This window comes from Ornithorhynchus anatinus, chromosome 11 (genome assembly GCF_004115215.2).
Source record: "Ornithorhynchus anatinus isolate Pmale09 chromosome 11, mOrnAna1.pri.v4, whole genome shotgun sequence".
In the NCBI taxonomy this organism is placed as follows: Eukaryota; Metazoa; Chordata; class Mammalia; order Monotremata; family Ornithorhynchidae; genus Ornithorhynchus; species Ornithorhynchus anatinus.
The window spans coordinates 35,657,673-35,669,988 of NC_041738.1; the positions used below are offsets into that span (position 1 = coordinate 35,657,673).

Genomic DNA, 12,316 nt, shown 5'->3' on the forward strand with positions numbered 1-12,316 from the left:
TTTTTTTTTTTTTAATCATTTCCGCCAGTTCTGGCATCCCAAAGTATTGCCTTGAGGTAAGAGCTTCTCAGGACCCATCTAGAAACTCTTGGATTTCTTTGCCTGTAGCCTGAGACTCTTAGATCGTCTTTCCCTGAATATTCTCGTAAATGCAAGAATAAACCTTTCAATCGATGGTATTTATTGAGTCCTTATTATGTGCAGAGCACTGTACTAAGCGCTTGCAGGAATACAGTGCAAGAGAGCTGGCAGAAAACATTCCTTGCCCTTAACGAGCTTACAGACTAGAGAATGACAGCTGAGAACTTCTAGTTTCCCTCACATCATGAGATGGGTGGGATTTATTAAGTGCTTACTCTGTACCCAAGAAGCAGCGTGGCTCAGTGGAAAGAGCCCGGGCTTGGGAGTCGCAGGTCATGAGTTCGAATCCCGGCTCTGCCACTTGTCAGCTGGGGGACTGTGGGCAAGTCACTTCACTTCTCTGGGCCTCAGTTCCCTCATCTGTAAAATGGGGATCAAGACTGTGAGCCTCACATGGGACAACCTGATGACCCTGTATCTCCCCCAGCGTTTAGAACATTGCTCGGCACATAGTAAGCGCTTAACAGATACCAACATTATTATACCAAACTCTGTGCTAGGTACTGGAATCAGTTGAAGATAATCAAAGTGGTCACAGTTTCTGTCCCATATAGGGTTCTCAGTCCAAGAGGGAGGAAGAGCGGGTATTTTTGTCTTTATATATGAGGAAATGGAGGCCCAGAGAAGTTAAGTGACTTGCTCAAGGTCACACAGTCGACAAGTGACTGAACTAGGATGAGAATCAGGGTCTCCCATGTCCCAGACCCATGCTCTTTCCTCTAGACTGCTCTGCCTCAGTTTCCCTCTTTTTCTGTCTTCCACCAGGGGCTGTGTTATTGGACCAACTTTCCATTTCAATGTGCCAGCGTTGCATTTTGGAGATGTGTCCTTTGGTGAGTATATGGGGGTTTTGCCCTCTAATGTGAGAATTATGCAGTATCTAGAGCTGTGATTGGCAAACAAGACCTATCTTGGAGTGAGATGAGAGAAGAGTAATTGTGGCATTTGTTAAGTGCTTAGTACGTGCCAGGCACTGTACTAAGCGCTGCGGTGGATACAAGGCGGACCGGGTTGGACACAGTCCCCATGAGGGACCCGTGGCCCAGAGAAGCGAGTAGGCTTGCCCAAGGTCACACAGCAGGCAAGTGGTGGAGTGAGAGGCAGCGTGGACTAGTGGAAAGAGCATGGGAATGGGAATCAGAGGACCTGGGTTCCAATCCTTCCTCCATCACTTGTCTGCTGTGTGACCTTGGGCAAGTCACTGAACTTCTCTATGCCTCTGTTCCCACATCTGCAAAATGGGGGTCTGTACTTTTCCTTCCCCCTACTTAGGCCGTGAACCCCAAGTGGGACCTGGTGATCTTGTATCCACCCCGGCGCTTAGTGCAGTGTTGGACACGCAGTTAGCGCTTAACAGATACCACAGTTATTAGGAAACCTACCAATCCGACTGGGAATCAGATGGAATATAAGAGATCAGCTGCTGCTTTGTTAACTCATGAAATAAAGAATTGCCTACTGATGTTTTCTGGGTTTGCTTTAATATGGCATTCTCCAGGTAGTTACTAAAGATTCTTAATTACAGAAATGTTCATCCCTTTCTCTTCAGTGTTAAGTGCTAATTCCTCCTTCTCTGCCACCTTAATGTCATTTGCCAATCTGTGTTGGAAAACAATAGGTGTGCGGTGGGCTCCGATAGCTTTCCAGTCTAAGGTTTCTCTTCCTCCTCCTCTGAAAGCACAAAGGTGCTGACACATTTTGCTTCAGCAGTCTCTGCATTCAGAATAGCTCCATTTAAATGCAGATTAAGATTCGGTCACACAAAAGGGTTTTCAGAGAGATGATCTAAAGTTTAAATATGAAATCGATGGCGGGTTGATTGAAGGTATATTATCATTCCATTCCTGAGACGTCTCTTTGTTTTCATGCTGTCTGTAGTATTTCTAAGAAGATCATTCCTTTACTTGAGCTCTTTCCTCTTTTCTGTGTTTCTCCTGGCTATTTTTCATTGCTTTGTTTCCTTCTGAATATTGACATATACTGATCCCACTGAAAAAAGGAGATCTTCAGAAACGGTTCCTACGAAACGTGCGTTTCGTTTCTTTCTAATTAAGTTTTGCCAATGAGACTTGTTCGAGTAAGAAATACTTTCCTAAATATCTAGTTATTTTTTAAAATATGACTATACCTGCCCTTGGTGATGGGCCTCTTGCTGACATTTTGGCCGTCGGGGATTTTATCACGTGGTCTCAAAAATCAACATTTCCCACCATTTCTAGTTCTGGTCCGTTGATAGATTGCGGATGGAGCCTGGACCGCAGATTAAGTAATGTTCTGAGACTTTAGCGATCCATAATGTCCGGAATTCCGAGTTCTAACCCCAGTTCTCTCAGGGACTTGCCTCAGTTGCCTCGTAACCAGTGGTATTGATTGAGCACTTACTGTCTGCGGAGCTCTGTGTTAGGCATTTGGTTATGTTGAAACTAGACCGTGCTCTTGGGCTATTTGCAGTCCAGTGGGGAAGATAAGCTGACATCAGCTGACAAAACGATGGTTAGAAGAAGGTCTACGTGAGAGAGCAGTAAGTGAAGAAGAGTTCTGGAGTGGCACGACCAGCCAAGTTGGGGACAGTGTCACCCTGAGGATTTGGCAGTCGGAGAAGTTACCCTAGACCTCGTGCTTTAGCAGCTCCCCATCCCTTTTGCATTTATACTCAGTATAGTATTATTTGAGCGGTTACTGTGTGCAGAGCACTGTACTAAGCGCTTGGAATGTACAATTCGGCAACAGATAGAGACAATCCCTGCCCACTGATGGGCTCACAGTCTAAACGGAGGAGACAGACGGCAAAGCAAAACAGAACAAAACAAAGCAACATCGTCAAGATAAACAGAATCATGGAGATATACACCTCAAAATAAATAGGGTAATAAATAATGTATGCAAATATGCCCAGTGCTGAGGGGAGGGGAAGAGGGAAGAGCAGAGGGCGGGAGAGGGGGGAAGGGGAGGGGAGGAGGAGCAGAGGGAAAGTCAATCGTATTTACTAATAATAGTCATGATAATCATTATGGTATTTGTGAAGCTTTTACTATGTGCCAGGTACTGTGCTAAGCACTGGGGCAGCTACAAGCAAATCGGGTTGGACACAGTCCAGTGAGCGCTTACTGTGTACATTCATTCATTCATTCATTCATTCAGTCGTATTTATTGAGTGCTTCTTGTGTGCAAAGCACTGTGCTAAGAGCTTGGGAGAGTGCGCTATAGCAACAACAGATACATTCCTGTCTACAACAAGCTTACAATCTAGAGGGGGAGATAGACATTAATGTAAATAAATTACAGATCTGTTCATTAAGACTGTGAGCCTCATGTGGGACAACCTGATGACCTTGTATCTATCCCGGTGCTTAGAACAGTGCTTGGCACATAGTAAGCGCTTAACAAATAGCACCATTTTTATTATTATTACATCGGGGCTGAGGAGCTCGGAGGGGGGAGGAATAAAGGGAGCATGTCAAGGCGGCACAGAAGGAACTGGGAGAAGAGGAAAGGAGGGCTTAGTCAGGGAAGGCCTCTTGGAGGAGATGTGTCGTCAGTACGGTTTCGAAGGCGGAGAGAGGAATTGTCTGTCAGATATGAGGAGGGAGGATGTTCCGGGCCAGAGGTAGGTTGTGGACGAGAGGTCAGTGGTGAGGTAGACGAGATCAAGGTATAGTAAATAGGTTAGAGGAGCAGAGCGTGTGGGCCGGGTGGTAATAAGAGGGTAGCGAGATGAGGTGGCGGGGACAAAGCGATTGAGTGCTTTATAGCTGATGGGAAGGAGTTTCTCTTTGATGCGGAGGTGGAAGGGCCACTTCTTGAAGAGTGGGGAAATGTTTTTGTAGAAAAATAATCCAGGCAGCGGAGTGAAATATGGACTAGAGTGGGGAGAGGCGGGGAGGTCAGCAAGAAGGCTGATATAGTAATCAAGGTGGGGTAGGATAAGTGCTCGGATTAACACGGTAACCGTTTGGATGGAGAGGAAAGGACGGATTTTAGCAGTGTTGCGAACGCTGAACCGCCAGGATATAGTGATGGATCGAATATGTGGGTTGAATGAGAGAGGAGTCAAGGATAACGTCAAGGTTACAGGCTTGGGAGACAGTAGGGGTGGTGCTGCCTTTTCCAGTCATGGGAAGGTCGGGGGAATTATAGATACGTACGTATATACACAGGTGCTGTGGGGCGGGGAGAGGTGGGTAGAGCAAACGGAGTGAGTCGGGGTGACGCAGAGTGGGAGGGAGAGCTGAGGGAAAGGGGGCTTAGTCCGGGAAGGCCTCTTGGAGGAGGTGAGCCTTCAGTAGGGCTTCGAAGGGGAGAAGTGTGATTGATTGGCAGATCTGAGGAGGGAGGCGGTTCCAGGCCAGAGGTAGGACGTGGGCCAGGGGTCGACGGCGGGACAGGTGAGGACGAGGCGCAGTGAGAAGGTGAGCACCAGAGGAGCAGAGTGTGCGGGCTGGGATGGAGAAGGAGAGGTGGGAGGTGAGGTAAGAAGGGGCAAGGTGATGGAGAGCTTTGAAGCCAACGGTGAGGAGTTTTTGTTTGACACGGAGGTGGATAGGCAACCACTGGAGATTTTTGAGGAGGGGGAGGTGACACGCCCAGAACGTCTCTGTAGAAAGATAATCCGGGCAGCGGAGTAAAGTATGGACTGAAGCGGGGAGGGACAGGAGACTGGTGCAGTAACCCAGTCGGGGTAGGATGAGTGATGGCACTAACGTGATAGCGGTTTGGATGGAGAGGAAAGGGCGGATCTTGGCGATGTCGCGAAGGTGAGACCGGCAGGCTTTGGTGACGGATCGGATGCGTGGGGTGAATGAGAGAAGCGGAGTCGAGGATGACACCGAGGTTGCGGGCTTGTGAGACGGGAAGGATGGTTGTGCCGTCCACAGGGACGGGGAAGTCAGGGCTTGGGAGGGAAGATGAGGAGCTCTCTCTCGGACAAGCTGAGTTTTAGGTGGCGGGAGGACATCTAAGAGGAGATGTCCTGAAGTAGCAGGAGATGCGAGCCTCGAGGGAGGGAGCGAGAACAGGGAAGGAGAGGTAGATTCGGGTGTCATCCGCATAGAGATGATAGTTGAAGCCATGGGAGCGAATGAGTTCACCGAGGGAGTGAGTGTAGATGGAGAATAGAAGGGGACCGAGAACTGACCCTTGAGGAACCCCTACAGTTAGGGGATGAGATGGTGAGGAGGAAACCGCGAAGGAGGCTGAGAATGAACGGCCAGAGAGATGAGAGGCCGATAAGTGGATAGAGCACAATCTGGAAGTCAGATGGACCTGGGTTCTAATCCCAGTTGTCTGCTGTGAGACCTTGGATAAGCCACGTAACTGCTCTGGGCCTCAGTTTCCTACTCATCTGCAAAATGAGGATTAAGATGGTGAGCCCTTTGGTGGATGGGGAATGTGTCCAACCTGATTAACTTGGGCCCACTCCAGCACTTGGTGCCTGTAACATAGGAAGCGCTTAACAAAGACCCTAAAAAATACCATTTAAAAAAAAATCGCTTGATGCTGAGCCAGATCGAGTCTGCAGGCACAGAACTAAGCACTGGGGTAGATACGAGCTCATCATCTTGGACGCAGTCCATCCCCCATAGGGGCTCACAGTCTTAATCCTCATTATAGAGATGAGGGAACCGAGGCCCGGGATGTCAAGCGTCTTGCGCGAGGTCACGCAGCAGACAGGTGGTGGAGCCAGGGCAAGAACCCAGGTCCTCCTGTCTTCCAGGCCCGTGCTGTATTCACCAGGCCATGCTGCGTTGCTTTAGACCCCAATCCGTGAAGGATTGGACCGAGTAAGCAATTAATTGAAGAGTGTTTTGTAGACAGAGTGGCTCGGTAGGCTTTAAAGGACGAACGAACGTAGTTCGGTGATGCTTCAGAGAGAGGACATCTCCGGCGGGGGAAAGCCTCGACCAGTGGTGAAGAATGAGGATCACTGAGAGGCAGCGACTGCTGTGCGGCTTGCAAGAGAAGAGTCAGGAGGTGGGGGTGGCCGGCCAAGAAAGCCGACGGGTAAGAGGGAGATCACCATGCCAAGCCCTGAACCTTTTAGTCTTCTGTTTGGGAAGCAATTGGGACCCACGGGAAATTTTTGAGAAGAGGAGTGAAGAGTTTCAAAGGAATTTGAGAAAGTACAGGTACGTATATGGTAGACAAGAATGGAGAGGCTGGAAGCTGGGAGTGACAGTGTTGTCTAGTGGATAGGACAAGAGCCTGGGAGTAAGGGGCCCTGGGTTCTAATCTCAACTCCACCAGTTACCGGTTGTGCAACCTTGGGCAAGTCGTATGATTTCTCTATGCCTCATTTTCCTCCTTTGTAGAATAAGGATTAATAATAACAATAATGTTGGTATTTGTTAAGCGCTTACTATGTGCAGAGCACTGTTCTAAGCGCTGGGGGAGGTACGGGGTCATCAGGTTGTCCCACGTGAGGTTCACAGTTAATCCCCATTTTACAGATGAGGTCACTGAGGCCCAGAGAAATGAAGTGACTTGCCCACAGTCCCACAGCTGACAAGTGGCAGAGCAGCGAGTCGAACTCGTGACCTCTGACTCCGAAGCCCAGGCTCTTTCCTCTGAGCCACGCTGCTTCCCAAATTAAATACCTGTTCTCTCTCCCTCTTAGGCAGTGAGCCCCTTGTGGGATGGGCAATAACTGTGTCTGACCTGATTATCTTGTATCTACTCCAGCACTTAATATAGCGCTTGGCACCTTATAAGCCCTTAACCTTTCTTCTTATTATTATCATTTTTAGGAAGATCCGAAAGGAGGCTAATTAAAGGAGGCTAGTCCAAGGATGATGAAAGGTCTATACCAGGATAGTAGTGATAACAGTGAAAACGAAGTAGTGAGTCCATTAAATATCGTAGAGGAAGAATAGAAGCAGATCGTGGCTCAGTGGAAAGAGCCCGGGCTTTGGAGTCAGAGGTCACGAGTTTGAATCCCAGCTCTGCCACTTGCCAGCTGTGGGACTGTGGGCAAGTCACTTCACTTCTCTGTGCCTCACTTCCCTCATCTGTAAAATGGGGATGAAGACTGTGAGCCCCACGTGGGACATCCTGATTGCCCTGTGTCTACCCCAGCGCTTAGAACAGTGCTCGGCACATAGTAAGCGCTTAACAGATACCAACATTATTATTAACTATGATACTGAGGTTTGAGCTAGTGGGGCAGGGAGGATTTTAGTGTCGTCACATGTGACCCCACGAAAGCAGGTTCTCCTCCAAGAGGCCATCCACAACTAAGCTCTCATGTCCTCTCCTCCCACTTCCTTCTCTGTCACTCCTGCTCTTGGATTTGTACCCTTTATCCACCCTTCCCTCAGCCCCACAATGCTCATGTATAAATCCGTCATTTATTTGTATTAATATGTCTATCCCCTTTTAGACTGTAAGCTTGTTTTGAGCAGGGACGTGCCTACGAACTCTGTTGTATTATTCTCTCCCAAGTGCTTAGTACAGGGCTCTGCGCACAGTAAATGCTCAATAAATAAATGGGGTTGATCGACTGATGGGATAACAGTGCGGCCTAGTAGGAAGAAGGCAGGACCGGGAGTCAGGAGACGTGGGTTCTGATCTCGGCCCGCCACTGCCTCCTGTGTGACCTTGGACAGGTCTCTTGACTGCTCCGTGTCTCGGTTTCCTCATCTGTGTACAACAGGGATTAAATATCTATGTGGACATTGGGAGCTAAAGAGATACTGTCCGATCTGATTATATCTACCCCAGTTCTCGGCACAGTGTTCGACACACACTAAGCACTATCGTTACTATTACAATTATTGCACCCTAAGAGGAGGTTAACAGTGTTGTTTAATGTCACTGTATTATTGGGACAAAGAATACTAGTGGTGATACTCTTGTCATCGAAGATTTCTATCAATTTTAAATATCCATTTAAAGTTAATTCCTCTTAGAGGATTAAAGCCGTCAATAGAAAAGGGTGGACGGATAAGTTGTTTTGACTGGGCGGATAGAATCTGCAAGGAAAAAGTTCACTGAAAATTTTTCACTTTCCCTGAGGCAAACTTATTTCTCTTTTTCAAGGAGGGAGGGATACCTCTCTGAACTTTTTGGATAGGAAAATTAGAAAAGAGCGATTGTTGTGGATAACCAGAATTTACTGCTATGAAAATAAATGGAATTGCTGTATACTTTTTTCTGGTAATTAGCTGCCACTTTCCTGGTAGAAGCAGATGCTCTGCTGATTGATTTCTGAGATTTTTTTGCTCATTTTAATTTCCTCTAGATGTATTTCATTAGCCATTTTTATGGGCGTGGGTATGAATTCCATTAAATTTTCCAGATTATACTTTGTCACGAGGAGAGGCATTTTAGAGGGGAAGATCAGTGAAGACCCCAGTGCAAAGAAAGAGGTACCTATGTAGTTCCATAATTTCCTTCACCACATAACTGCCCCACTCCGATTTTTGAGGTGGGAATCAAAGTTTATTTTTCTGTACCACACAATGGTAAGCAGTGGTAATGGTGCACACTAGAAGGAAAGGGTCAGAACACAACGATACAGCGAGGAGAAGGGGGCAATTCTTTGGTTGTCTATCCTATATTGCCTTTGGGATAATACAAGAAAAGTAAGAATCTGCAATCTCACATGCCTGCCTGGCTTCCTCTGCCTTCTCCCTTCCTTTCCTCTCCCTTTCAGTCTTCCCCCCTTCTTGCTAGATTTTCTGGACATCAATTCCCCCATCCGTGTTCTGTAGTAGCAAAAATCCTAAGAGGAAAGTGGGGCAATTAGACAAGAGACCGTGGTGTGCATTCTACTTCTATCTTAGACTCCTATTAAATGTTTGATTTTCAAAAAAAAATAAAATTGGTAGTGGCTGACAAAGTAACATTGGAGAGCAGGTGCCCATGCTTGTTCACGTTTTCCAGCTCTGTAAAGGGGGCCGGTGTTCGGCCCATTCATTATGGCAACAGAAAGGAGCTGTGACCATTGGTAATTGCTAGCCTTGTAAGCCTTTTTGTAGGAAAGTGATTTTCATAATTGTGCTCTGTAACGATATTTATCACAAGCTAGCGAACAGCTAATGGAGAATTTTTGCAGTTGGAGCCTTCGGGGAAGTAATTCCCAAAACGTTTGGGGCAGCAATTGTAACGGGTAGAGGTAAGTCAGGCATGCCAAGAACAGGGCATGGAGTCACCCTCTGCGTTGGCCTGGTTGAAAATTCTCAAGAAAATGTTCTTTTCCTTTTAACCCCATGGAAGAAGAGCAAAGAATATCAACACATTTCACTCTTTACTCGGAAATGTATCAAGAATCTCCGCAATTCTAAACATGGTGATATCATTCTAAGTTACCTGAACTAGTGAATTTAACAGACACTCCTTTCTAACATCAGATATTATCTTGCAGGGTTTCCTCGTACCCTGACGTGTTCCCTCAACAACACCTCCTTGGTCCCTATGACCTTCAAACTCCGTGTCCCGGGAGACGGCCTCGGGGAGCCGAGTGTTCCAAGTCGCAGTCAGATCCTGGACATTACAAGATCCTCGTGGAAAAACGAAAGCCCGGCAGCCAACAAGCCACAAGAGTTTTCCATTAATCCCAGTTCTGGCACTATCCGCTCTCAAGGATTTGCTGCTATCCGGGTATGGTCCAGGCGGAGTCGCCTTCAGATTGTTTTGCCGTCCTGAGGCAGAGAAAAATCGGGAGCTCTTGCGCTGTCTGTGACATCCATCAATCCATCGGTGGTATTGCTTGAAAAATTAGTAGCTCTCTCGTGCCGTCTGCGACATCAATCAATCGATCAGATGGTATTGCAGAGCACTGGGCTAAACACTTGGGAGAGTACGATAAAATAGAATTAGCAGACATGCTCCCTGCCCATAATGAGCTTACGGTCTAGAGGGGGAGACAAACATTGTTATTATTACCATTAATAATATTAATCGTATTTATCGAGCGCTTACTCTGTGCAAAGCACTGTACTAAGCGCTTGGAAGAGTACAGTATTCACTCATTCAATAGTATTTATTGAGCGCTTACTATATGCAGAGCACTGTACTAAGCGCTTGGAGTGTACAGTCCGGCAACAGAGAGAGAGACAATCCCTGCCCAATAACGGGCTCACAGTCTTAACATCCAACACAGGGGCTCGCAGTCTTCACGCTCTTAATCCCCATTTTACAGATGAGGTCATTGAGTCACAGGGACGTGAAGTGACTTGCCCAAGGTCACACAGCAGACAAGTGGTGGAGTCAGGATTAGAACCCAGGGTCTTCTGACTCCTAGGCTGGTGCCCTAGCCACTAGACCAGGCCTCTTCCTCAGATCAGATTCATACATCAGTCCATTTTGCTGCAGTGGATTAACGGAGCAGTGCGGTTTGTGCTCTACGGCTAAGGGCTTTGGATCTGACCCACAAGGCATCCCTTTCCATAAACAGGACTGTATTGTAAATATGTGCAAATTTGCTGGTCAAATCGTATGAACCGAATAGGACGTGGAAATTTCCAATGTATTTCTGGCACGCTTAAAACAACTGACTCCTTTTTAATCTGTTTGGATCTGACAAGCTAATTCTGTTGTATTGTACTCTCCCCAAATCACAGTACAGTGCTCCGCACATGGTGAGCACTCTGTAGATACCATTTATTGATTGACGAATTGATATACCCCATCCTGGTGAAATATCCATTGTGTTGATGACACCTTAGTGATTCGGGTATCTGCCAAAAGATTTAGGAATTTTTGTGAAGGGTAGACACAAACCTAGATGAAAAATCACTTACAGTGTTTATACTTCTTTAATGAGGATCTTCCTTGAAATCTCTCCCTCCTCATTTTTGACTTAGATCTGCCATTCAACTCAGGGGGCAAATTCTTCCCCCGGCATCTTTCTCTGGTTTTTGCGTTAGGCAAATTTGAAAGACTCAGTTTTGTTGGAATGTTGTTAAATCTATACCATCTGTATGTCCAGGGCCCTATTCAAATAATAAAACACTGGTGTTTTGTTAGTCCCTTTTTAGTGTTGAGGAAACCATCTTTCGCTGTTACCTTATCCTCATATGTTCACTCATTTAGATCCTAAGCTAGTGAGCAAAGTTCTCACCCAACCCAAGTTTCCAAATGCACATTTAATAAAGTAATAATAATAACGTTGGTATTTGTTAAGCGCTTACTACGTGCAGAGCACCGTTCTAAGCGCTGGGGTAGATACGGGGTAATCAGGTTGTCCCATGTGAGGCTTTTACAGATGAGGTAACTGAGGCCCAGAGAAGTGAAGTGACTTGCCCACAGTCACCCAGCTGACAGGTGGCAGAGCCGGGATTCGAACCCATGACCTCTGACTCCCAAGCCCGGGCTCTTGCCACTGAGCCACGCTGCTAAGAGAAACCTCTCTAATTCATCACCCAACTCATTCATTCATTCAGTTGCATTGAGTGCTTACTGTGTGCAGAGCACTGTACTAAGCGCTTGGGAGAGTTCCATATAACAACAGTCACATTCCCTGCCCACAGCGATCTCACAATGATAGGGAGAGTGAGTAGTAAAAAAAAAAAATGCATGATTTTTCATCAGTCTTTTGCTTTTCAGGTGACTCTGTGCTCCAACACTGTGAAGAAATATGAACTGGCCCTGGTGGTGGATGTGGAAGGCATCGGAGAGGAAGTATTGGCCCTCCTTATCACGGCCAGGTGAGAGAACCCACATCGATGATTTCACCAAACCCCGGGATTAGCTGGGCAACTGAGAAGCGCCTGTATCGTTTCCGGTTTGTCTACGTGGCACTGGGGATGTGCAGGCTAAATTCAATACTCGAATGACAGAGCGTCGAAAACGGCAAGTGCTTTAAAAAGCTCCCTACAGGAGAGAGAGACTGTAAGCTCGTTGTGGGCAGGGAACGTGACTCCCGACTCCGTTGCATCGGACTCTGCCAAGCACTTAGTTCAGTGCTCTGCACACGGTAGGCGCTCGATAAGTACCATCTAGACTGTAAGCTCATCCCTCTTGACCATAAGTTTACTTTTTAACCAAGTAAGCTTATTTTTTATTTGTTACCAACTGTTTACTCTCCCAAGCACTTTGTACAGGGCTCTGCACGCAGTCGTCGCTCAATAAATACCATTGCTTGATGGATTAATTAATAATGATAATAATTAATGGCGTTTGTTGAGCGCTTACTATGTGCAAAGCACTGTTCTAAGCACTGGGGGGATACAGGGTG

At 46.8% G+C, this 12,316-nt stretch overlaps 1 protein-coding gene across 9 annotated transcripts in view; it reads left to right on the forward strand.

Moving 5' to 3' along the window:
- Window positions 1-12,316, forward strand: part of HYDIN (HYDIN axonemal central pair apparatus protein) — a 335,154-nt gene that overhangs the window by 147,027 nt on the left and 175,811 nt on the right. For all 9 annotated transcript variants that reach the window (XR_005660565.1, XM_029074826.1, XM_039913571.1 and 6 more), the window contains 3 exons: window positions 907-974; window positions 9,503-9,738; window positions 11,686-11,786. Coding sequence is in view for 8 of the 9 variants with exons in the window: in XM_029074826.1 (XP_028930659.1) it covers window positions 907-974; window positions 9,503-9,738; window positions 11,686-11,786 (405 nt within the window). In the remaining variant the exon portion in view is untranslated. The remainder of the gene's footprint in view (window positions 1-906; window positions 975-9,502; window positions 9,739-11,685; window positions 11,787-12,316) is intronic.